At 43.7% G+C, this 26811-nt stretch overlaps 1 protein-coding gene across 1 annotated transcript in view; it reads right to left on the reverse strand.

The window, feature by feature from the left end:
• Positions 1 to 18623, reverse strand: part of pipox (pipecolic acid oxidase) — a 69114-nt gene extending 50491 nt beyond the window's left edge. The window contains exons 1-2 of the mRNA XM_041196726.1: positions 18501 to 18623; positions 3920 to 4068 (exon numbers count right to left, since the gene is read on the reverse strand). Of these exons, the coding sequence (XP_041052660.1) occupies positions 3920 to 4068; positions 18501 to 18623 (272 nt within the window). The remainder of the gene's footprint in view (positions 1 to 3919; positions 4069 to 18500) is intronic.
• Between the last annotated feature and the right edge of the window lie 8188 nt (positions 18624 to 26811).

Below are 26811 nucleotides of genomic sequence, written 5' to 3' on the forward strand. Positions count from 1 at the left end.
CAGGAGAGGGGATAGTAGTTCTTATCTTCAGTGTACAAAGGTAGGAACTTAGAGGAGCACCAAGAGGAGTGGAGACTGTCCAGTGGCATTGGCCATCAGCTTCTGGTAGTTACGAGCAAGGGAAATGAATGTTGAGAGGACCAGATCGGAGGTGCAGCAAGAGGAAAGGTGGGAGGCAGGCAGGAGAGGAAGGGGGAGGGCAGAACTGCAGGGCCGAGTGGGTGGGCGGTACACATTGACAGGTGAAGGAGTCAGGAAGAATAGCAAAGGATAAAGAGCAGAGTGAAAATTGATGGCAGTTTGCCGATGGAACTTTCTTAATTTCCAGGAAAAAAAAAACTAATGGGGAAATCAGATTGTTGCCGGGTGAACTGAGAGCTCAGCTCACTTGTAGCTGAAATAAAATAGCAGACATGATGGCAAATATGGTCCATTGCATGCCTCATCAGGAAAATGTGCCACCTCATTTAGATTCCCTGGAGATGGTCCTACCATATAACTGGAAATCTCAGTAACATTCTGCCCAGTTCAAGTATCTGCAGAAGGTTCACAAACAATATATTATGGGCACAAATATCAACCTTGCAGCTCTTTTGTTATTACTATCTTAATGTGGGCACATTAGGCCAGATTTTGCAATCAGTACTAAACAAACAGTGCCAGCAGCTCATTACACAGATTTTTGGTGGGCTATTTCATTGAATCATGCAAGTTCTCTAATCAAGAGAGCCATTTTGGTGCAGCAAACCCTATAGGGGGTTTGGGACCAGTGTGGACAGGGAAGCAACTTTGTATCTCCTTAACTAATCAGATTGAAGAATCATTATTGAGCAGTGCAGTCTGAACCAGGAAGTGTAAGTTACAATATTTAATTCAATGCCAAACTATATACAGAAAGAATGAGGGGAACAAGAGAGAGCGCTAAGAGAGATGGAAATAAAGTATTATTTTAAAAAATTACATTTACAAAAAATCTCCAACAATAAGTAAAATCAGAAGGAAATAGACTGCTCGCTTTTAAAAGTTAGCTTTTGTGAAACAAACGAGTCCTAAGCGTTTCTGGCAAGTTTACTATGTATCTATCACATACGTAAAGCTACTTCATGACCTTCTACGTATTTCAATAGAGTCCCTCAAAGAGATTCTGGCACAACTGAAATCATGCCTGAAAAATGTATTAGAATTCTTTGAGGAGGTAACAAGCAGGATAGATAAAGGGGAACTAGTAGATGTAATATATTTGGATTTCCAAAAGGCGCTTGATAAGGAACCACACACAAGGCTGCTTAATAAGATGAGAGCCAATAGTGTTCAGGTAATATATCAGCATGGATAGAGGATTGGCTAACTAATAGAAGACAGAGAGTTGGGATAAGGGGGACATTTTCAGGATAGCAACCTGTAACTAGTGGAGTGCCACAGGGATCAGTGATGGGACCACAATTATTTACAATATATATTAATGACTTAGATGAGTGAAGTGAATGTACTATCGCCAAATTTGCGGATGACACAAAAATAGGCGGGAAGGCAAGTGGTGAGGATTACACAAGGAACCTACAGAGGGATATAGACAGGTTAAAGGTTAGTTACAGGTTAAGTGGGCAAAAACTTGGCTGATGAAATATAATGTGGGAAAATGTGAGGTTATGCATTTTGACAGGAGGAAAGAGGAGCTAAATATTATTTAAATGGAGAAAGACTGCAGAAAGTTACAACACAGAGGGATTTGGGAGTCCTCCGGCATGAATCCCAAAAAGCTAACATACAAGTTCAGCAAGTAATAGGGAAGGCACAAGGAATGTTGGCCTTTATTTCAAAAGGAATGGAGTATAAAAGTAGGGAAGTCTTGCTAAAACTACACAAGGCACTAGTTAGATTGCACCTAGAATACTGTCAACAGTTTTGGTCCCCTTATCTAAGGAAAGATATACTGACATTGGAGGCAGTCCAGATAAGGTTCACTAGGTTGATCCCGGGTATGGAAGGATTTCCTTATGAGGAGAGGTTGAGTGGGTTGGGCCTGTACTCATTGGAGTTTAGAAGCATGAGAGGCGACCTTATTGAAACATATAAGATCCTTAGGGGGTTTGACAGTAGATGCTGAGAGGTTGTTTCCCTTTGTGGGAGAGTCTAGGACAAGAGGGCATAATCTCAGAGAAAGGGGTCGCCCATTTAAGACAGAGATAAAGGAGGAATTTCTTCTCTCAGAGGGTAGTCAATCTGTGGAATTCTTTACCGCAGAGGGCTGTAGAGGCTGGGTCGTTAAGTATGTTCAAGGCTGAGATAGACAGATTTTTAATCAGTAAGGGAATCAAGGGTTATGGGGAAAAGGCAGGAAAGTGGAATTGAGGATTCTCAGATCAGCCATGATCTCATTGAATGGCAGAGCAGACTCGATGGGCCGAATGGCCTACTTCTGCTCCTACGTCTTACGGTCTAATAACAAAGTTTCTAGGGAATTGGGGCCACTAGCACAGCAACTTCCTGTTTTCTGCATTTAACTGTTTATGAGCCGTTGCTGTCCGATTTGCAGGACAGCAGGACGAGCAAGTAGCTCCAATCCTAATTAGCACATTCTTTTAGATAATATCACCACTTTCAACAGCTCTTTGCTCTTTCGTCTGTGACATCTTTTGGTTATCTGCTCCTATCACTGCTTATGTCCCAACAACCCAGCCCCCACCTTCTCCCCCACCCCCCACCTTCTCCCCCACCCCCCACGCCCAAACCCGTAAACCAGCTTATATTTCACCCCTTTCCTATTACTATTTAGTTCTGTCGAAGGGTCATGAGGACTCGAAACGTCAACTTTGTTCTTCTCCGCCGATGCTGCCAGAGCTGCTGAGTTTTTCCAGGTAATTCTGTTTTTGTTTTGGATTTCCAGCATCCGCAGTTTTTTTGTTTTTATCATGGTAATGATAGCTTGTCTGCAAAGCAGTAGTCACTGCACTCCAAAGGGCACTTTTTCTGTGTTAACTGATTTGAGATGTTCCAACAAAAGTAATGATGTGATAAACTTGGAGTAGTTTTGAACTGTCCACTCATTGTCCATATTAATAACAGTTAAGTCTCACTTATACTTAAATAAAGACATAACACATTATTTGAGCAGCAGTTTACAAAGTACAATTGAGAATTATATTAGCCTTTATTGCCGTTTGAGTAGAAGGCACGAGCCATTCCCTGTTTCTTCTACTCACATACACAACTATGCCCATCTAGTGCCTTTCCTGGTGCCTCTACACTGAGGATAGCCCAAACCTTCCAGGATACACCTCCAAAGCAGGACCACAAATAAATCCATCAAACATGGGCACAGCAAATTCTGTGGTCAACCAGAGGATTTATCTGCTTTTTAACCTCAACATAAGCAACTTCTGTGCTGGTTTTCTGTTTTCATGGCTGATGATGAAACCCAGGATGTTGAAGATGAGTTCCAACTGTAAATAGAATCTAGATTTTAACCCAATTTTTTCCTCATTCTAACAGATGAGAAACAAAACTAAAGGAATAAACCTACAAGCCAGCAACCTTAATATTAAGGTGCAATCTAGCAAAGCTTAATGCTAAAAATAGCAAAGGGGTAATTTATTTTGACATTGTTGAAAGTTTGCACAGACATAAAAAGAGGTAACAGATAAGGGTGTGGACGGCTCTTATACTTAATGTTCTTCCCCCTCTTTCGCAATAATGTGACACTGTGCCTGCCAAATGTCAACAGGCAGTCCAAAGCAGTGTGTTTTTGCAGAACAGTAGCTTTGGAGGAAATTTTAGGGCCATTTAACTCCTGTAATGCCTAGTCCCTTAAAGTACTCTAAAAAGCCCATATCCTTACTTCTACTTGTACAGCATTTAACTCTATTTCTTTTTATTGCTGGAATTCCCCAATGTGGAACTGTCTGGGGGCTTAATTTACCTGAATAGTTCAACATTAGCTTCAGTTTCCAGTTGCTTCCAGAGCTGGTAACACTCAGTCATCATCTGTGTGTAGTAAGCTTTGAAATAGCTTTTCCGAATAATTCGAGTTTGCCCATGAGAACTTCCACGGGAATGTGGCAAGGTAAACTGGAAGCACAGAGATACATTTCAATTTTCACAAGAATGAGGGTTAGCTTTTCAAAAAAAATATATTTATCAGATCACAAAGGGAAATAGACACTGCTTACCACATTTGGCAGTGACTGCAGGCCACAAGTTAAATCAGCTGGTATCTTAAATCTGTTCCTCATAAAATATGGTTCCGCTACACATACCGTATAGGGAATTAGATAAAAGCTATACTTTACCTCTCCATGCATGAAAGTTGTGTTGACTTATTGACTTCTTTTTTAAAAGTAGGGCAGAGTAGAACAAAACTGTTTATATTACATGATCGTTCTCTAATGATTTTTTTGTCTGGGTGTATAATTGACAAATGCTGCACAATTACAAGATACGTGATTATTGTGTGATAGGAACATTTTCATTCTTTCCACATGGATAGAAGCAGTAACCAATGTAGGTTTAAAGGAGAAAACAAGTTTACCAACTTTGCGATGACTGGTCCCCGGGCGAGGTTTCCCCCAATTTGTTATGATTCTGGACGAGGTTCCCTCAAATTGTTTTGCTGCCGGGCAAGAACGAATGAACTGACCCCATTTCTTTATTCAACCCCCTCAGTTGGTTGCAGCAGGGTTAATTTAAAAAGGATCCCTTCCCTCTTGGATAACCTTGTCCCAGTCCAAATGTACTTGTGTTTTAAAAGAAGCCAATTTAACCAGGCTGCCTTGAGTTGAAGAAAGAGTGAGTTTATTAGTTACTAATAAACGCAAGAAAAAATAATAAAAATGCAACACACATACACACAGATTGGCAGTGGGAAGTGAATCCAGAAATAAAAGTTAAAAGATATACGAATCAGTCTTTGTCTGGTCCGTGAGGAGTAGATAATGAAACGTTACAGCCGTTAAGATGGATGATTCGGTAGAGCTGACTTTGGAAGTTGAGCAGTTAGTTTGGAGATTCTTGGTTCTGCAGGTTAGCTAAAGTTGTTGTCCTGTTTCCTTTTCGACTGTGGCTTTGCTGACTTGTGACTTGCTTCCAGCAATCAGAGAGAGAGGACTTTTTTACCTGCGAGTGCAGGGATGCCTTTGATGTTTTCCAGCTGTGACCTTTGCAGTACATCCTCACTCACCAGGCCTGGAACACCAAAACCAGGACACAGAGCTAGGGTTGCAGTTGGCTTTTTAACCGCTTTTCTTGTGTATTCCAGAAAAGGGAAAAAAAACAAAAATGCCTTTCGGCCAGATATTGCTTTCTTACAACTTAGGTCATGTCCACAGTCTGGGATATAACACTCACAGGAGGTGCCTTCTGCTAAGAAGATAATCAGAGTTCATTACCTCTGAAACCACAGGAGGTTACCTTCAGTTTTTGCATCACATCTTTTCCTTTGAAGTGTCTCTGTCTGAAGTAGCCCTTGACGCCTTTTTAGGTGCGACATTCCATCCTCTGGACTAGTTGGTCACGTGAAATCCATATAGGAATTTTCCAGCGCTTTACAGTCTCAGCCAGCTTTGGCTTGCAGTTTTTTTAAAAAAGGACATACATGTCTAACTTTCAAGTTCAACATGTTTGTAAGTAATTTGGGGGCTATGATCTGTGGTCATGACAATTTTCACATAGAATATTGCTAAGCCTCTAAATCTATTGCAAATTTCTTAAATACTAACTTACATCTGCTGCATATCATCTTGCAGAGTCGGAGTGTGGGGGTAGACCTGACACACCGGTGGGTAAAATGACATGCGATGATGGTGGGCGTGCGTCCCGATGTCATTGCGCTGTCTCGCCATGTTTCGTTCAGCGGACGCGTACTGGAGTCGATACCTGATAGGCCTATTACGGCCATTAACAAATTAATTAATGTTATTGTTTACTCTGCCCGTCCAACCTTAAGGTTGGCGGGGAAGGCGAAAAGGCCAAGCGGCCTTCGCGTTCTTTAGGAAACCTCATCCACGAGCGGGATGAGGTTTCCTAAAGATTTCATGAATTAAATTTTTTTTAAATTCCGAAATATAAAAACATGTCCCATTCTCATGTCTCCCAGTCACATGAGATGGGACATGTTTAATTAAATTTTCCATCCATTTATTTATTTATTTGAAAAGCACTTCAATCTCCCTCTGTGAAAGAGCGCTACCCCTGACTCTCCCTTCCCCCCCACCCCCCCACCCACGGTCACAGGTAGCGCTGCGCTACCACTCGCCTCTTACACTGGGCGGGCCTTAATTGGCCTGCCCGCGTAAAATAGCGGCGCAGAGCCAATGGCGGGCGGCAATGGGCTTCGTGACTGACCCCGCCCCCTGCTCCCGCCGAGCCCGCCCAACATGGGAAAAATTCAGGCTTATATTTCCAAACAGTGAACTGTGATAAAAGCATAATACTGCGGATGCTGGAAAGCTGAAATAAAAACAGAAAATGCTGGAAAAACTCAGCATCTGTACAGAGAGAGAAACAGAGTTAACCTTTCGAGTCCATATGACCCTTCTTCAGAGCCAAAGAGACGTAGAAATGTGATGGAATGTATCCTGTTTAAGTTGGGGGTGGCGACTCTGGAGCAGGTGAAGCTGGATAGAAGGCCAGTGATAGGAGGGGATTAAGGAGAGACTGACCAAGATGTCATGGACAAAAAGACAAAAGGAGTGTTAATGGCAGTGGTAAGGGCTAAAGGAGGTGCTGATAGTGGTATAAAGGTAAGAAAGCAGAATGTGCTAATGGCAGAACAAGGGTCTGCGTTGTCTCTTTTCTTGTGTGCTTTGCCTGTGCAGCTTTTAAATTTTGCCAGCACGTTTCAGGAAAATTACGTTGATATCACCTGTTAAATGTATAGCAGGTCAAAAACGTGGCGTTCAAGGCTCTTAAGCAGGTTAAAAGCAAGCACAAGTTTATTTAGGAAGATGTCCCTCTTTTTGCACAATGATGAAGCACCAGCACTAGCAAACTTAACAGCCTCTTCAGAGGTGCAGGATCTGTTTGTAATTTGTACCCAGCCAACTACTGGTCCTCACGTGACTGGATCAAAATGATACAGAGCCACAAAATGATTTAGGCTTGTCACCTCAGACTTATATAGAGCCATGATTAACCACTGATACTGGCTTGTGCTTTCTGATAGAGCTCTCTGAAGGACATCATGACTCTTGAAAATTCACTAAAAATACAGCTAAGAATTATTTTTAAGTCAGATTTCTAGATGCAGGATTTGCCTGAAGCGTTGAAAATAATATTCCCTGAAGTCATTGGGGTGAAACTGGTCTACACCAGTAGAAACTGGCTTATACCAAATTGGCTGCTGATTATTTTTTTTTTTTGCCATGCTTGCAGAATGAAAGTTCAAAAGCTTTTAGAGGTTCATTTCCTAGACTGTCATTTTTACTTGTTTTGGAATTAAAAGTTTGCTAATATCTTCCGAGTCTATGGAAAATAAAAACTGACGCGGTGAAAAATTGGCTGCTGCTTCACTACTGCCGCAATAGACCAATTCCACTCGCATGGTTCTAAACAAGTGAAGTCAATTTAACTCCAAGTCTGCTATGTGATTAAACATGCTAAAATTATACATCCCTGATTCTGGAATCGTGTTTAGATTCTTATTTCTATAGACTGTCTATAGCAGCAATTGTAGCAGATCCCATTTAGCTGCATTATGGCACTGAATCTGAATTATGACAGTGCTGAGTGCTAATGCAGACCCAACTAAGTTTGTTACAGGTGCTGCTGTCTCCATGTGAAATTAAAAAAGTAATTATTTAGTATGACGAACATGGAAACCATTAATAATTGTGGAGGGGAGATATGTTTACTTATAACCCAATTTATAAAATCATATTTTAATCAGGGATAGTCTATAACGTGAGACCAAAGGATTTCTGCTTCAACACTTGTTTAGGCTATCACTTGATTGCAACAAATTCACAAAACTCACATATTGCATTGTGTGAGAACATGGGTTAGTGCCAGTGATCTTGCAAATGGTGGGTTCGAGTTTTAGCTGTGCTGTTGGGAGACATCTGCCGAAGGGATAATGAGTCACCTTGAGACAGTCCCATCTAACTCTTAATAACCACTGATGGATTGGCATTGACAGGTGCCAGGAGCTGGGTAAACAGCCTGCCAGCGCTGAGATTGGTTGGTGATTTTTCATGGTGTGTGAAGAAAATAAACATAAAAAGGAAAAATCCGACGGACCCTTTTAATCTGTTAAATTTGTTTGATTAAAGCGGTATTCTTAAATTGCTGCCATTTGTCTTATCTGCACAGTCAGGGAATAGATACACGTACCAAGTTAATTAAACTTGTATCTGTATTGTAATTGATTCTAAAGCCACCATTTTAATGTGTAATAAATTGTAATATTCATTATCAACCAGCATTTGTTTTTGTCCTGTTGTACTCTAACACAAGGTTTTGGGGGGGAGGGGGTGGGGCGTGGTGGTGGGGGCAGGTAGTTTAGTTGGCTAGGTGGCTTGCGTGTGGTTCAGAATAATGCCAACAGTGCAGGTTTGATTTTCATTCTGACTGAGGTAGACTTGGGACCTGCCTCCTTGCCCTGCCGCTGGGAGTGGTGGGCAATGGGAAACCAGCACTGACAAGAAATCGACTTCAGATCAAGCGTCAACAAACAATGAGCCAAGGACCTGCCTCCAAGCACAGCACACGTACGACAAGACATAACTCTACACAAGAGGTCTGCTCCCAAGACCAAATATTGTTTTCCAATTGCCCAACAGGAGATGTGCAAGAGTCACGTGGGCTGCCTCTGATTTTTTTTCCCTTTTCGTTGTGGAAAAGCACTTGGTCATCGAAATCCAGTTGAACTTACCACAAGAAGGAAGAACAAATGCATGTCAAATCAATGCACTGAAATTTGCATGGGGAATATCAATGAGAGCACTGCTAAGAGGCTGCTTGATCTGCAGAATTTTAACTCTATTAAATATGAGTTTATCTTTTGCAGTTGCTGAGCTGAGCCAACAGGACCAGACCTGGAGAAGGAGAGAATGATGATCCTTTTTGAAACTCTGCGTTCTGTGAGTGTTACTGAAGTAGCTGGTGGCCATGCAATGTTAGTTGTCGTGAGTTGTAATGTTACCTTTGGGAGGATTTGACTGTGGGCGGACTGGGAGATATATTGGACATGACTGTTAATGTCGGGGAGCAGGCATTGTTCTGTTGACGTTCACTGAGCTGCTGCAATAAACACTTCGGCTGCAGGCCAACTGTTGGAAACCTCTTGCTTCTCACCATCCTCTATGATCAGTGCCTTATCCCTTATACTGCAGATTACAGTCAAATTGTGACTCTGTGCTGCAGAGCAAAGTGGTGCAGCACGCAGAGAGAGCCATTAAGATATGGAATACCGTGTGCGAGCGGTAATGCAGGGAGCCAGCAGGTCTGTCCCAGAAATGAAAACATTGCCTGGTGACTCCAATGGTTCTCTCAATGACGATTCGAGTGGATCCATGGATCTGACTGTTGCCCAGTTCAGCTTCCGATTTTTGAGAGGAGTTACGAACCCAAGATTCAGGGAATAGCCCTAGTCTCTGAGCAACTAGCCTCTCACTCCCTTTGCAGAGGCAAAGAGAGAGGGATCCAGGATTCACATAAAACTGATGCATCACGGCGGCCACAGACCTGCATAATGTGTTGATTATCAGACAGAAGTTGCAGAATAAGGGAGTTGTGGTCCTCATGATTCAAGAAGGCAACTACCACAGTTATGCTGTGATGCCCAAAATCTACTTCTCCATCGCCTGTCTTGACCTCTCCGTGGTTCCCTGTGTTGTTGTTTTGGATGAGCTGCAATTTCCTCCAGTTAAGCTGTGGAAAAAAAACGAAGCCTTCACCTTCATCCCTTGCCACAAATTCAGTGCCCTTGTCACCAATTCCATTCCTCCTCCCTGCTACTCTCTTAGACTGAGCAAGAGTATTTACATCCTATTAACTATCGGGTGGAGTTTCTGACTATGAATCCTCTCCAATACAACTACCTCCTATTTCCACCTCTGTAATATGGCTGCCTCCACCCCTAACTCAGCCTATCACCTGTTGAAACCCTCATCCTTGGGTTTGCCACGTTTAGGCACAATACCAACGCTCTCTTGGCTGCCTTTCCATTCTCCACCATTCATTAACTGGAGGTCACCTAACACTCCGCTGCCCATATCCTGCTCGGCACCAAGGCTGAGACTTTACTGGACATCGGTGACCCCGTCCACCACTCAGGAAATCGGGGTAGCCCTGCCCCCGCCAGGAAAGCCCCAACTGGACTTTATGATCATCAGACAAATAAGTGCCTGCAAATACCCTTCCATCCCTTCATGGGGTGAGGTCACACTCCCAAGTGCTGCCAGCCAATTAGATGGCCAGCAGCTCTTCCATCCCAGCAGCAGCAGTGACCACTGCTCGGACTGCAGCAGGTCTGGGACAGCCAACAATCAGCAGTTCTTGAGCACGGGGGTTGGGGGGGGGTGTCTTGTAGTGGTGGTGGGCCTTGCCAGCGGGGACCCCCTCCGTGGGCCACACTCCCCGATTAGGAGGGCTTGCAAGGGCATACCTGGTGGTCTCCTTGCATGGCGAAGTGCCCATCCACCACTGGTAAAATACCAGCCCTTAATTGACTACTCAATTGGCCTAAGGGTGAAAGGTTGTCCATCACCTTTCCTGCCACTGGCAAAATGCCAGCGGTGGCAGGAATGCAGAGGGCACACCTTCTCTCACCATCCCAGCCGATTTTAAGCTTCACCCCCCCAACCCCCCTCCCCTCACTTGCCTCACACTGCCACTCCTCCCAGCAAGTTCTCTGCAACCCAATAAAATCCCAGCCCAAGTCTTTTTCACCCGGTACCCTTATCTTCACTGACCTACTTTGACTCCCAGTGCCTCAAAGTTAAAACTCTCTTCCTTGTGTTTAAGTCCCTCCATGGCTTTGTCCCTCCCTCCCTCCCTCCCTCCCTGTCGCCCTACAAGCACCTACTTCAAATACTCCATCCTCTTACTCTGGTCTCTTCTGAAGCTGTCCTCCCTTCACCCTCCATTGGTGGCTGTGCCAATACATACACCTAACTATCTAAATAAGTCCAGAGAGTGACATTGGTTCAGCTAATGGTGCCCTGGACCTTGGGGAATTCTGGAATCCATGGATCCATAGAATTCCATCCTGCTCCTTCGGGATGTCTATGGGGAAAGAAGCATTAGAGAACATGGCAGCAGTCAGCTGCTTAATGCTAGTGCAAACACTGCAAATTGAGTGATCCTATGTAGCAGACTGGAATGAGCCAGAGGCAGAGTCTGAAAGCTGCAGTGACCTTTACTGCAATAGGTGGTGCTGTTCTCACTACAGCAGTTGACTGTAAGTCCTCTTCAAGGTGGTGGTGACACAACTCTGGTCAACCTCCCCAGTGAGGACCCGCCTCCTTACATACCACTTCCGAGAGAGCTGAAATAATGGGTGGAATTGCCCTAGATTTGCACGAAATGTGGTACCAGGTGGGAAAAAGGGCACTTAGCGGCCGGCCGCAGTGGAGGCTTTTCACACTGTATCATCCCAATCCTGCCTCATTAATTATGCATTCCCTGGAAAGACACCGTTTTGATGGTGGGCGGACTCCGAATTGCCCGCCATGCCTTCACCTCACCGCTTCATCTCGCTGGGCACCACAGTTAAAGTGCAGCCGCACGCACACCTCTCAGTGCTTCCAGGCCAGGGCTGCTGCATGGAAGATATGGCCCCGAAAGGCAAGCAGGCTGCAGTGCCCCGGTTTAGTGATGTGTCCCTCAAGCACCTCGTGGACGATGTGGAGGCTTGCCGTGATGTCCTCTACCCTCTCTCTGGCCACAGGAGGGGCAGCAGCACTACCACTCCCGCTTGGTAGGCAATGGCAGTGGTGATCAGTACCAATACTGTGCAAAAGAGATTGGCCATCCAGTGCAGATACAGGATGAATGATCTCATCCATGCCACCAGGGTAAGGAAACCATCTCATCACTCTGAACTCACACACTCACAAGCCCATCACACATTCACTGGCATCTCACTCACTGCCAGCTCAAGGGACATCACCACTCACTCACACACACACACACCCTCCCATCTCCATCTGGCCTCATGCCCTCTGGAGACTGCCTTCTCCACCCTCACCACTTTGTGACCACTTGCATAGATCAACATGTACCCCCCCCCCCCCCACCCAACACACACACCCTGGGATACCCCCCTTCCCCAGTACAGCCCTTGTCCTGCAGTCTTTTCTCTTGCCTGAGGCCACTTCTCCCCCTTTTCCAAGCAAGCCCTGGCCCTGCAGCCATTGAAAAGCCACCCACGTATGGCTGATCTGGTAGGTCGAAACCTACCCATGAGCCCCCCTTTAAGTGATGTGGTGCTGTCTGCGAAGCCTGGCGCTGATGACTGTGAGTGCTGCCTGAAGCAAGGTAGGTAAATAAACCTTGAAGTCCTGAGCGAAGTGCAGCTCGTCAAGCGCATGTCACTTTCCAGCGTGGGAGGGGTGGGGGGATGATTTCAGCGAGCTGGGCTTATAATGAGATGCAGACGTACTACAATGAAGTTCCCAATGTCCGACAGTGGGGAAGGGAGCTCGCCATTGAAGGGCAGAACAGACCACTGCAAACTGGTTTCACGATGTCGTGAAACTGATTTTTGGTCTTCTCACCATGTTGTCTCCTCACACTGCCAACCACGGCTGATGCCAATGGGCACAGGAAATTCCATCCAATGTCATTCTGGGCCTGTGAGTATGCTTCATTCTATTGCTGTCCACTATGTGCTTCCTCCTTCTGAGGCCATTACTCTGCTTTACTGCCAGAACAGACTTACCAGAAGGTGGAAATCGATGCGTTACTGGAAATCGGTGCAGAATGTTCAACTGGCATTACAAACCTTTTGGAAAAGGTCTAAGTAGCTTAAAAATAGTATCTCAGAACCTCTCAGCATTTTGCCTAGCGGTAGCGAGGATGCCTTTAAATACCACAGAAATATTTGTTTCACAGCTACAAGGCTTCTGGGTGGTTTGAGAATCTGGATTTAACAATGTGGGTAGAGACAAAAATAGCACCCTGGTTGTAACTGTGTCTTAGGGACCTCAAGTTAAATAGATTCGTTATACTGCCACCTGTTTCTGGTGGAAGCAATTTATCTAAATCGAGGCCCGCTTGAAAATCAAATCTGACAGAAAAATCAGCATTTTAAAAATTTTTTGTCTGACCACTGCCCACTCGCATTGAAAAACAGGGTGAAAATGTAATAAAATCACCCCAACAGCATCTCCAATTGAAAACTCTGGCCGATGGTGTGTCCTGGGGCGAGCATTCTCTACTTATGTTCCTCTCTAGTCAGTATAGGCCAAGATAGGTCTAGATGGATGACAATAGGTCAAGAGAAGACAGATTCAGAAAAAGATGTCACCCTATACCCATGTCTCAAAGGTTTGCAAGTACCAGTATGGTTACTTGTAATCTCTTTCTGCAAAAAAAGTGTTCTGATTGGCCTGGCTTGGATCCAAAGTCGATGATCTCACACATCCCATATTGAACTTGATCTGCCTCTAGTCTATGTCCCTTTGTAACTTACGGCTCCCATCTACACGATTTACTGTGCCTCCAAACATATTGTCTCTGTAAACCTGAATGTACAACCCACCATTCTTTAATCCAAGTCATTAACATAAAAGGTGAAAAGCTGAGCACTCTGCCCACCCTGTACAGATCCTTTGGGAGGAGCACTTGACACATACCATCAATAAGAGGATGTTCCCTTTAACCCTATTTTCTGTCACCTACCTTCCAACCAATTATCAAACGAATGCCACAATGGCCTTCACATTTTGGGGAATGTGGCAGAGCAGTCACATTGAACAGTCATGCCATGTTGCTCTTGCTATTCAATGTTAAAGAAGATCAAAGTGGTAGCTATGTTGATCTGTACTGATAAATGATTACTGATAAATGTGTAGGTAGTGCACAGGTTGACACTGTGGTTGGTGCCTAAGCCGGAAGGAGGCATAACATGAAACATTGAGAGTGGAGTGACCTTGACTACCACTAGAAGTGTTGTCCCCATGGTATGAGCCGGCTGCAGGTGTCAGGAGGACTGTACGTTCTGCAATGGCGCCCCTACTAACCCAGAGCCTGCAAAACCATTTTCCTTCAGTCATTGTCGGGTCATCTGGATTTGCTGAGCGCTGACCTCCTGATCATGCCTTATTCATTTTGTACCGTTTATACCCTGAATCCTGCCAATATGCAAACACTGCATGAAAGCAACTCGGATCAATAATTTTAAACTTCACTTGCTGACAACTGCAACAATGTTCAGATTCCATTGAGATGTCTTGTTGATCCCTTGAAAGTTTCTGTGTGTAATTCCTTTTCGCACTCTTCTCTTACAGCTTCTCTCGTTCTGCCAAAGCTTCGTAATGTTTCAACGACCATCAGCTTTCCGATGAATTAGCAGTGAGCACTTGATGATTTTAGTTTCCATAAACAGTAAACTCCAATCGATGAAAAAAAAGTTTTCAGGGGAAATGACAAAACAAAACAGCAAAAACCAGTAGCAGAAGTGTCCTGTGAAGCGGAAGTATAAAAATAAAATGGCTAGAAAACCTCTGCCCATATTCACAGCTCATTCATGTGTGTTCTCTTTGAAGATCCCTCCAGCCAGGCAAAAGCAGCAGCCAGTGCAACCCAGTTGAAAGTATGGAAAATAACACTGCTTAATTTAAGTGAAGTATAATATTTAAATCAAGTTCACCTGTTTTGGCAAGGCCATTCGAAGGTGACTAAAGGGCTGGAAGATTATGTTCAGCATTCTGAAACAAAAAAGCAAAATATTGCGGACCCTGGAAAGCTAAAATTAAAACACAAACTGTGGGAAACATTTAATGTGTCAGGCAGGCATCTGCTGAGAGAAGGTGGTAATCTAATTTTTTGAACATTCGTTCTTGAAAGGTAGGGGTGGTCGACAAGGCCAGCATTGATTGCCCATTCCTAACTGCCCTTCAGCAGTTGGTGTTGCGCCATCATCTTGAACTGCTGCAGTCCGTGGAGTGTAGGTACAGCCACAGTGCCATTCTGTTGAGAGTTCCAGGTTTTTAACCTGGCGACAGTGAAGGAACGGCGACATAGCTGCAAGTCAGGATGGTGTGTAACTTGGAGGGAAATCTGCAGCGGGCAGTGTTTCCATGCATCTGTTGCCCAAATTCTTCTAGCTGGTAGAGGTCACAGGTTTGGAAGATGCCGAAGGACCCTTGGCAAGTTGTTGCCACGCACCTTATGGCAGACTGCTGCCATGATGTACCAGTGGTGGACGGGGTGTAGATCAACAGGCTGTTTTGCCTTGGATGGTGTTGAATTTCTTGAGTGTTGCTGGAGCTGCATTTATCCAGGCAAGTGGGGAGTATTCCATTACTTGTGCCTTGTAGACAGTGGATAGGCATTGAGGAGTCAGGAGATCAGTTACTCAATGCAGAATTCCCATCCTCTGATCTGCTCTTGTAGTAACAGTATTTAGATGGCTGGTCCAGTTGAGTTTCTGGTCAATGGTAACCCCAGGGTATTGATGATGGGAGATTCAGCAGTGGTAATGCTGTTGAATGTCAAGTGGAGATGGTTAGATTCCATCTTGTTAGAGACGGTCATTGCCTGGCACAGGTGTGTCAGAAATGTTGCTTGCTACTTATCAACCTAAGCCGAAACGTTGTCCAGTTCTTGTCTTATGCGGACATGAACTGCTTCAGTATCTAAGGTGTCATGAATGGTGCTGAACGTTGTACAATCATCAGCGAACATCCCCACTTCTGACCTTATGATGAAGGAAAAATCATTGATGAAGCAGCTGAAGGTGGTTGGGCCAGGGATACTACCCTGAAGAACTCCCAGCAATGATGTCCTGGGCCGAGATGATTGACCACCAACAACCACAACAATCTTCTTTTGTGCTAGGTATGACTCCAACCAAAAGGAGAGTATTCACCATGTTGCGCATTGACTTCAATTTTGTCAGGCTTCTTGATGCCTTGATATCAAGGGCAGTCACTCCCATCTCACCTCTGGAATTTGGCTCTTCTGTCCATGTTTGGAGCAATACAGTAATGAAGCCTGGAGCTGAGTGGCCCTGGCAAACCCAAACTGAGTGTCAGTGAGCAGGTTATTGCTGAGTAAGTGCCACTTAATAACACTGTCAACGACACCTTCCATCACTTTGCTGATGATTGAAATTAGACAAATGGGGCAATAAATGGTCAAATTGCATTTTTCCTTTTTGTGAACATGACATACCTGGACAATTTTCCACATCGGGTAGATGCCAGTGCTTTATTGTATTGGAACAGCTTGACTAGGGGCACAGCTAGTTCTGGAGCACAAGTCCTCAGTCATACCGCAAGGATGTTGTCAAGGCCAATTACCTCTGCTGCATTCAGTGTCCCCAGCTCTTTCTTTATATCATGTGGAATGAATCAAATTGTCTGATGGTGGGGACCTCATGAGGAGGTTAAGATGGATCATCCACTTGGCTCTTCTGGCTGAAGATGAAGAAGTGGCTACCTTGACTTTTGCACTGATGTGCTGGGCTCCCACACCAGTGAGAATGGGGATGTTTTTGGAACCTCTTCTTCTGGTTAGTTAATTGTCTGATACTATTCATGACTGGATCTGAATTGCAGAGCTTTGGTTGAATCCGCTGCTTGTGGGATTGCTTTGTTTTATCTAACACATGCCACTTCCTCTGTTTAACATGCATGTAGACCTGTGTTGTATTTTCTCCAGTTGGCACCTCATTTTTAGATGTATCTGGAGCTGCTCCTGGCATGCTCACATTCCTCGTTGAAACAGGTCTGGTCCTCTGGCTTAATTATAATGGTAGAGTAAGGGACATGCCTGAGATTACAGATTGTGCTTGAATACAATTCTGTTGCTGCTGATAGGCCACAGTGCCTTACGGGTGCCCAGGTTTGAGCTGCTAGATGCATTGATGGTAATATGGTGGCAGTGCCACACAACACTGAGGAGGGTATCCTCAGTGTGAAGGCTGTGCCTCCACAAGGACTGTGTGGTGGTCACTCTCACCAATGCCATCATGGACAGATGTATCTGGGACATGGAGGTTGGTGAGGTTGAAGTCAAGTAGATATTTCCCTCTTGTTGCTTCTTTCACCACTTGCCGCAGGTCCAATCTGGCAGATGTGCCCTTCACGACTAAGCTGACTCCGTCAGTAGTGGTGCTACTGAGTGAATTTTGAAGGGCATTGAAGTACCCCACCCAGAGTACATTTTGTGCCCTTGCCACCCTCAGTGCTTCTGCCAAGTTCAGTGTTCAGCACGGAGGGGTACTGATTCTTCAGCTGAGGGAGGGCTACATGTGGTAATCAGCAGGATGTTTCCTTGCCCAAGTTTGACTAAATGTTTCAGATCAATGTTCTTTTGTGAAAACCAAATTAAAGATAAAGTGATTTGAAAGGCTTAGGCTTGCCCTCCTCCTTCCACTGCCGGACCTACTGAATAATTCCAGCATTTTCTGCTCTTATTTCAGCTGAGGAGATTCTGCCTTATCACCTGTTCCGAGTCCCGTGCGACTGGCATCATTCCTAGGAACCCTTCTTGTATTTGTAGATGTGAGTAGCTTGTACTCTGGGACCCTTCACTATGATGCATGTACCTGACTGAACTCCACATTACACCTGCTCCAATAATCCACAACCTTCTTTCAATAGAAGCTAATTCACCATTGAGCCAGGGCTGGCATTTGAAAAGCAGCAATTCAAAAGGGAAAGGCAGGGGCATATGAAGAAGCAGAAAGAGAGTTGGCACATGGAAAGAGTGACAGTCCTCTGCCCTACAGATTTCACAGTTGACAAAAATTACCTACAATATAGACGAGACCATTGGTCCAAAGTTACTGATTTAAATTTTTAGAACAGTGAACAGAATTGCTGTATACAACCACCAGAATGCTAAAAGTCTTCCATTCCCATGCAGTAAAAGCTGAATTTGACCTATTCAGTCATTCTAAACATTTCAGAATGATAATACAATTCCCAAAACAATGGCAACCTTCCTGGAATTGCACTAGTACAATGTACTCATTTAACCAATTGCCCAACTTTACGCCGATGACCTTGATATCTGAGCTGCCAACAGTAGCTCAGTCAATTTGCTTAAATATTGAGTGTGCATAGCCTTCGCGTATTTGTTTTAAGATAGCTTTACTTTTTGTCAATGCTAAGGGTAAGGAGGCAATAGAGTTTAATTTTCTCTTTGCAGCAGCTGTTGAAAAGTGTGTACATTTGGATTTGCAACTTAGGCTAAAGCTTCAATGTATCCCGCCCACTTAAATTCCCTGGTATCGCAATGCGTCACTTTAACTTGCAGCTGTTTTAAGCTATTGAGTCTAATGTGGATGAAATTTCACACCTCAGCAAATGACTTCACTTGAACACACATACCTGATCTATTAACAGTGTCTTGTTATTTTTACAGAGGTGATAGGCTGTGTAAGATCCCTGGATTCCTGCTCCGATAACTATCGTATCAAAACGGTTGTACCTGCGATTGCTCTGAGCAGCCATCTTCAAGTTAATTTTTTTCTGGCAAGTTATCAGAAAGTGGCGTGTCCTCAAAAGGTCACCTGAACAAAACGGTGGCTGTTGATGAAATGACAGAGGCAGAGTTCTACTTTCTGCAGGCTCGTAAAAATGACACTTTGCCAAGTTATTAAAACATTGGAACACTCTAGAAGAAAAGCAACAATTGGTGCTTTGCTGGCAATCTTACACTCCGGCGGCAGAGGCAATGTTTCTGACAGTAAATGAGTAACTAGCTCCCAGGGCAAGAAGGGATACCGCTGCCGGGAAAGGAGGGACACTCGCCCGGAGTAAGCAATGTGCTGACTCTCCTCGGGCTGCTCCTTTTTGTCTCCCCAGCTCCCCCCGCCCCCCTACCCCACTCCTTCTGCAGAGGGAGGGCTTGCTTCAGAACAGGAGAATGATCGATCACTTAAAAGCGCTAGTGTTGGGAAGGGAAACAGTGAATGTGGGAAATAGCTGAGAGCAACAGAAGAGTGGGGCGGGGGAGGTTTAACATTTTCATCCCTGTGTTTTGGACTTGCTGCGTGTTCCTCGCGCGTCTTTTCCGCTCTTGTTCCGCATTTCCAGTATCTGCAGTCATTTACCCCATCTCTTTGATGTTGGATTGATTTTAAATTCTTTTATAAACGGGGTCCCAATGCCCTTGCCGTTTGGGGATCTGTTTAAGCACTTTTTAAAAGCAAAAACTACCACGAATATTATTCGAATAATGTAACTTCTGCAGAAAGGAGTTATTTCAGAATTCCGCTGTACTTAGTTTAATAAAGGGAATCTGGGTCCGTTCACCAGATATCTGTTGTTGATGGGACAAAGTTATTTTTTCAGTTGAAGGCGGGGGGGGGGGGGGGGGCTGTTGGTGTCTAGTGTATATTCCCTTTTTTGCTGATCGTTGGGGGAAAGGGAGAGGAATTTTCCAGTTTTAAGTTTCTTCATTCAGTGATTTTTTTTTTATATCATTGCTGGAGATAGACATAGTAACCTTTATGTTTCATTCCCTTAATTAAAAAAATCACAATATAAATCTCCAGTGTCCACAAAAGACACTTCTCATCGTTTAATATTGGCTGCAAATTCCACTTCTCGTTACGTCAAAACACTGTTCCCCTCCTGGTTTTCGGGTTGATGGTCTGTAAAATCCCAAAGCCGTTCTTCAAATAAAAGTTCGAGAGGGAATAAGCCCCGGATCTCTCGGAAAATGCCCTCTGGACGGGGTGGGGGAGTTTTCGGACAGCCCATGTATAAAAGTTTTAAAAACAAAAACAGAATTACCTGGAAAAACTCAGCAGGTCTGGCAGCATCGATGCTGCCAGACCTACTGAGTTTTTCCAGGTAATTCTGTTTTTGTTTTGGATTTCCAGCATCCGCAGTTTTTTTGTTTTTAATCTCTGTGTAAAAGTTTTAAATTTGTTGACAACGGCTTAGTTTTCCGGCTCACCACGATAGCCGGGGGGTGGGGGGGGGGGGGGGGGCTGGTCCTTTTCGCCAAATGCATTAAAAACTGGTTCAAGTACAAACTCGTCCCCCTCCAAAAAGCGAATGGTAACGTCAGATACTCTTTTCTGAACAATCGCTCCTATGTGCATTTTTACCCATGGAAGGGTTATGCCAAAAGGATGTTTGACTATATATGTGCGTTCGATTGATATCCCAGATGTGACATTTAATGTTCCCCATAAGTTAATATTGAAGTTTTACTTGCAATTATTCGCCACCCTTGCATGCTTACATAAAATTGGCACAGTCCATGGAAATGCAATTAATGTCTCCTCGATTGGGAAATGGAGGGCAGAAGGGACCGACCGTCATTTGTTTCCAGTGTCAGGCTAAGTCTTGTGAAGCCAGTTTATTTGCATTTGACAATCAAAAGTCCAAGAAAATTGTGTGGAAGACATGCTCGTTGGAATAATTTTTCTTTTCCCTTTTCTGTTCCTGTCCTTCACTTCTGTTTATTTATATACACACGTACCTGAGCTAAGGAGGGAGCCAACCAGCAGTGATATGTGATACAATGGCCTGGCGACCTGAGTCTGCCTCACCATCAGCAGACACATCTAGAAAAAGCCTCTCTACAGCCTTTCTACAGCCTTCCTTAACATTCAAAAGTCCAACTCTGCTTAAGAACAAGCACAATAACATTGCCAACTGTGATTAACCGTATTCCTGGAGGTTTTATCACATGACTTACCCCCACACTCCAGCCATTAGTTGGCCAACACATTCATCCTTGTGACGCACTATATTCCTAGCCAATTGGAAAGCAAAAGATGCATTACCCAATTGGATCGTTAGCCAAACAGCTTTGCCCCTCCGCCATTTTCGATAATTTTACATCTGGTAAGGAGAAATGTTCAAAGAAAATGACAAAATAAAACAATTCATAACCAAATGATTTACCTCCAGAGTTGCACACAACAGTGTCCTGGAGATTGCTCTTCAATTCCTGGAGACTCCAGGCCAATCCTGAAGGGTTGGCAACTCTATGCTGCACTTTTAAGCTGCTGTGCTGCTTTAAATCCTGCAGCAACATGCAATTTCCTAACTTGCACCCCACCTCCCAATCCCCATCACCTGGCCAGCCCAATGGGCAAGCTCTCAGGCAACGGTAGTTAGAATATTTAAAGTGCATACACAATTTCAAATAGGCTGCCCCCAGAAATGAAAGTGGGGTGGTGCAAGTTTCTCAATAATTGAGTTGCCAACTCAATATTTAAAGTGCATAATTGAGTTAGGAAATTGCATGTGAGTTGGTCAAGAAATTTACACTAATCCGTGTTGAGGTGCAAGTGGCTTCGGTCAATGCCAATGATTATTACTGTTTGTTTTCCATTGGTTGCTGTCATGCTTGTTTGCTTACTTTGGCAAATGTAAAGTGTCTTATTCCCTCTCCATTACTTTTGTTTTGTGTAGTCTTGTGTTCACTTCAGCTGTCAGGTTTTCAGAGTGCTTAGTAGATGCTGACACAAGCTTTACATTGGGAAATGCTGAATGCTAACTTCATTAGGACGTGGATGGATAGGTCTGTAATTAAATTTGGCTTGAGCAGGCTGACACCCAATGACTAATGGTGGATTTGCTATACATTTCTTAAATGATATTCATAACTTCACAGTGAATGCATTCTATTTAAGCATTATTATTTCTGTTAATTTCATAAATCATAAATGTGATGCATTAACATTTGGGCTAAGTCTTTACTGAGTTGGAAATTTAACCTTAAATGCAAAAAAAAAGATACAGTTGGAAGAAGGCTACTCTGATTTTACAGTTATGTTCTAGTTATCACGACCACAAACAATTTTCCTTTCAATTAGTTAACCCTCACAACACCTTCCAGAACTTCTGTTTGGCCAGAATATTTCAACAACACAATAATGTGAAACTTATCCACTTTTCCAATTCAGTCATTGACTTTTCTCACCAATGACAGGTTTTCCTAATAATGAAGTGAAGATCTGGTAGCTAAAAGGAATGAAACACCAATCCATTGTTAAAGAAACAGTGAAGCATGAATGCATTCAGGGTTTAATTTACCCCTTTGCCCTTTTATAGAGAAATAATAGGAATACCTACAACTATTGTTGATTTTTGATCCCAGCTAGATTCAGCCATAATTAGGTCAGAATTGCACATGTTGTTAATTTTGACAATAAAGTTGACACAAGTCACAAGAAAATGGAGGTAGAAAGTACGAGAAGTTTCAGTATTAGTCTGATCATTCATATTCCTCCAAAAATAGAGAATGAACATTACTGAGAAATTTGATTCAAGAAAATATGCTTTTTGCTTCTTAAGATTGTTATTGAAGAAGTCAAAATGAGAGGTTTTTCCTTTCTCCAAACCTTCAATGGGAAGATGTTAAAATGTCAACACTGCCGAGGCCATCGACCAACTCTACAGGCTCGAAATGGTAGCACTTTGGGAATTGGAAGAAGTAAAAAGGAAAAAAATTGTTTGAATTAAGTTATTGTGTAAATTGGTGACCATTTTTCCTACTTCAAAAGCAACTGACTGGAAATGACAGACATAGGCTTTCCTGAAGGGGGGGTGGAAGCATTGAAGAAATAGCATTCATTCTCCAACACATTTCTGGAGCATTATCCCAGAAAATTTGATTTGGTAATTTATTTGCTGCATTTCTACCATTTTTATGGAACCTCAGATACCTTACCTTTATTGGAAAGTGAGGCAAGTGCATTTTCTCACTTGTCCCTACAACAGTTATGAAGAGGTGAAAATCAGATATGAAAAAACCCATGGCCAAATAGGGAAGAAAATCTGGAAGATTTTTCTCTGATTCCTCTAGACAATCAAAACTAGTTCAGGGGAACCAAGTTGACCGTCAGTTATATTATCTACCTCCTGTATAACATGGCCTCCACCTTAAGGGTATCCAGTTATTTTATTGACCGCAATCGAATTGACCAAAGCACATGGAGACAGGTTTTAAGCTTACCTGGATAGCTAAAGTGTTTTAAATTGAGAATCATCCTTGTTGTTTTCCTCTGAACTTTTTCTGAAGCTTCAGTGTCACCCATTATGCGAAGGCAGCATTCTAAATGAGGTCTAACTTTTTTGATTTTGTACAAGGACAACATGGTATATTTTGTTTTATAATAAATAGTCCTGTGAATGCAGTCCAGATTCCTATATACTTCAGATATATAGCTTAATTGCATTGACAGTCAACTTTTAGAGAATAATGAACTATGGTACCACGATCTTTTTCTTTTAGTAAAGTTGTGTTCTCTGTAAGATATATTTAGTATTGATCCAATCTACATGCAAAACACTGCACTTGTCTAAGTTAAATATTCCATGCCAAATGCAGAGCTAATCTCCCAACACATCGAGATCTGTTTGCAGCTGTTGAATCTCCTCTACCGTTCTAATACTCACACATATCTTTGTATCTGCTGAAAACTTGAAATAATTCCCCCAACACCTACATCTACCTTACTAATATAGCTAATTAAAAAGTAATGGCGCTAAGATTGATCTTTGTGGGACACCACTGTTAACCTGCCTTCAGGCATACTCAGAGCCAAAACAACTTTCTGTCTTCAGCCATGCACATGGGAAGACATGCACATGTCTTCATTCAGTAGGAGATTCCAATTAGTTCCTTAATATACTGTCTTCTAGAGTAGCCTATTGTGAGGTGCCTTATCAAATGCTTATCAAATCTGCCAACTTCTTCAAAGATGTATTTAAAATAGTCAGACCATGGCCTTCTTCTCCAGACACTGTGGTGAATGTCCTGAATGATACCTTCATGGTCAAGGTGATCATATAGAGCTTCTCTTGTGATCCCTTGCAGCAACTGACTGATAACTGAACTCAAACTAATAGCCCTGTGTCCCTGGTCTTGTCCTGTCATTCTCTTTGAAAGTTGGAAGCACACAAACATCCTTCCAGTTGAAGGAAACAGTCTCTGACTCCAAAGAGCTGTTAGAGATGTAAGCAAGCAGCTTCTAATGCACATGTCCCCTTAAGGACCATCAGATGCCACTGCAGATGCTATTAACATTGGCACATGATCACAAGCTGCAGTGAAGATGACCATACATTTCATGATATAATGTACGTGGGTAGGAGCATCCCATAATCAGGGGGTGAACTCTACCACGATCCAGACCATCTCCTACTGTCATTTGCAAGGAGACAAATGGATTCACACTTTCCTGTTGGTGTATCAGCTTCAGTTTCAAAACAAGTCCGCTAAGGACTGATTCAGATTGCGACTCAGAAGGAGAACTCTGACATGCTTGGCCTTTGCTTTACATCAGCAGATCCTTTATTCATAGCTGTCATTCTTTCATTAGCACCATCTCTGATTCCTGGCGAACATCACTATTTATTGCCCTGAGGTGTATGCATTAAGTGTGGTGATGCTGGACAGTGCTGTGGTACATGGTGATCTTCTAGATCTATTTAAGGTTGATTACATTCTTCTTGCTCCAAAAGGAGAGCAGATGATACACAATAGATCAATAAACAAAATTATCGAACATTCATTACAAGGCCTCCAACTCCCACAGCTACCTGGACTACATCTCCTCACACCCAGCTTCCTGTAAGGACCCCATCCCATTCTCTCAGTTACTTCGCTTCCGTCACATCTGTTCTGATGATGCCACTTTCCAAAACAGTTCCTCTGACATGTCTTCCTTCTTCCTTAACCGAGGTTTGCCACCCCGCTGTGGTTAAAAGGGCCCTCAACTATGTCCAACTCATCTCCCATGCCTCTGAGCTCACACCTTCCTCTCCCTCCCAGAAACATGATAGGGTCCCCCTTGTCCTCACTTATCACCCCACCAGCCTCCGCGTTCAAAGAATCATCCTCCGCCAACTCCAGCATGATGCCACCACTAAATACATCTTCCCCTCACCTCCCCCCCCAACTCCCCCTCCGTCAGCACTCTGTAGGGACCGTTCCCTCCGGGACACCCTGCTCCACTCCTCCATCACTCCCAACACCTAATCCCCTTCCCACGGCACCTTCCATGCAACCGCAGAGGGTGCAACACCTGCCCCTTTACTTCCCCTCTCCTCACCGTCCAAGAGCCCAAACACTCCTTTCAAGTGAAGCAACATTTCACTTGCACTTCCCTCAATTTAGTCTACTGCATTCGCTGCTCCCAGTACGGTTTCTTCTACATTGGGGAGACCAAACGCAGACTGGGTGACCACTTTGCGGAACACCTTCGGTCTGTCTGCAAGCATGACCCAGACCTCCCTGTCGCTTGCCATTTCAACACTCCACCCTGCTCTCTTGCCCACATGTCCATCCTTGGCCTGCTGCATTGTTCCAGTGAAGCTCAGCGCAAACTGGAGGAACAGCACCTCATCTTCCGACTAGGCACTTTACAGCCTTCCGGACTGAATATTGAGTTCAACAACTTCAGACCATGAACTCTCTCCTCTATCTACAACCCATTTTAATCCCTTTTGTTCAAAATTCATTTTTATTTCTTATCCAGTTACTTGTATTTTTATTTTTATTTTCATTCATTTATTCATTGTTTTATCCCCCCTTTTTATCCCATTTTCAATCCCTTTTACCTCCCCACCACTGCCCCTCCCCCCACCCCACCCCCACAAGGACCATCCATCACTTGTTCATGTTGTCCTTTCCAGAGTGCTTACCCTTGTCCTGCTATTATCACATTCTGCTTTCTTACCTTAATGCCACCATCAGCACCTTTTTCAGCCCTAACCACTACCATTAACACTCCATTGTCCTTTTGATCATAACATCTTTGTCAATCTCTCCTTAGCCCCCACATATTGCTGGCCTTCTATCCAGCTAAACCTGCTCCATCCCCTTCAAACTGTATAAATTTCATCACATTTCTACTTCTCTGTAGCTCTGAAGAAGAGTGCTACCGACTGGAAACGTCAACTCTGTTGCTCTCTCCACAGATGCTGTCAGACCTACTGAGTTTTTCCAGCATTTTCTGTTTCTGTTTCAGATTTCCAGCATCCGCAGTATTTTGCTTTTATTATGACAGAATTAACCGTATGGATTCTGCTGCATTATGTACCAGGCTGCAGTCACTACATACAAGTTCATGGGTCACTGCGTGCAAATCATGAGCCGTGCGATGAATATGGCAAATGACAAATGCTTTATTCTCCTCTTCACAGCTTCAGACATCTCAAGCAACCTGGACAGCAGCTTCCTCGTAGGGACTTAAACTGTGGCCTGGTAACCCACCACATTTTGCACCCTGTATTTGTCGATTATATTAACCTTGGCTTTCAGCAAAATTGGTAGTGATTGAAGCATTGGGAGTTGGCTACTGAAATTGCCCACTGCAGTACAACCTCTTGGGCTAGCCCCTGCCAACTCACCTCCCCACCAGCTTCAAAGCATGCAAAGTTCTAAGTCACTCTGAAATGTCAAGCCAAATCTTGCACCGAGTGGCAATCACCGTCGGATTGCTACCTTGCTCCTATTTTCTTACTCAACGCTGGAGACCTGCATTTTCTGGTCCAGAATTTGGAGCCAGGCAGCTTGAGAAATGTGGAACTTGCCTGTTCTCGGAGTCTTTCTTTACAGTCCAGGATGATTGGGTGACGTCAAACCACGCCCCCTTTCTCCGACACCAGCTTGGTAAGTTTTCATCCACTAACACACTGAAAAGCTTCGGGACATTTAAATAACTTT

This window comes from Carcharodon carcharias, chromosome 10 (assembly GCF_017639515.1).
Source record: "Carcharodon carcharias isolate sCarCar2 chromosome 10, sCarCar2.pri, whole genome shotgun sequence".
Taxonomy (NCBI): Eukaryota; Metazoa; Chordata; class Chondrichthyes; order Lamniformes; family Lamnidae; genus Carcharodon; species Carcharodon carcharias.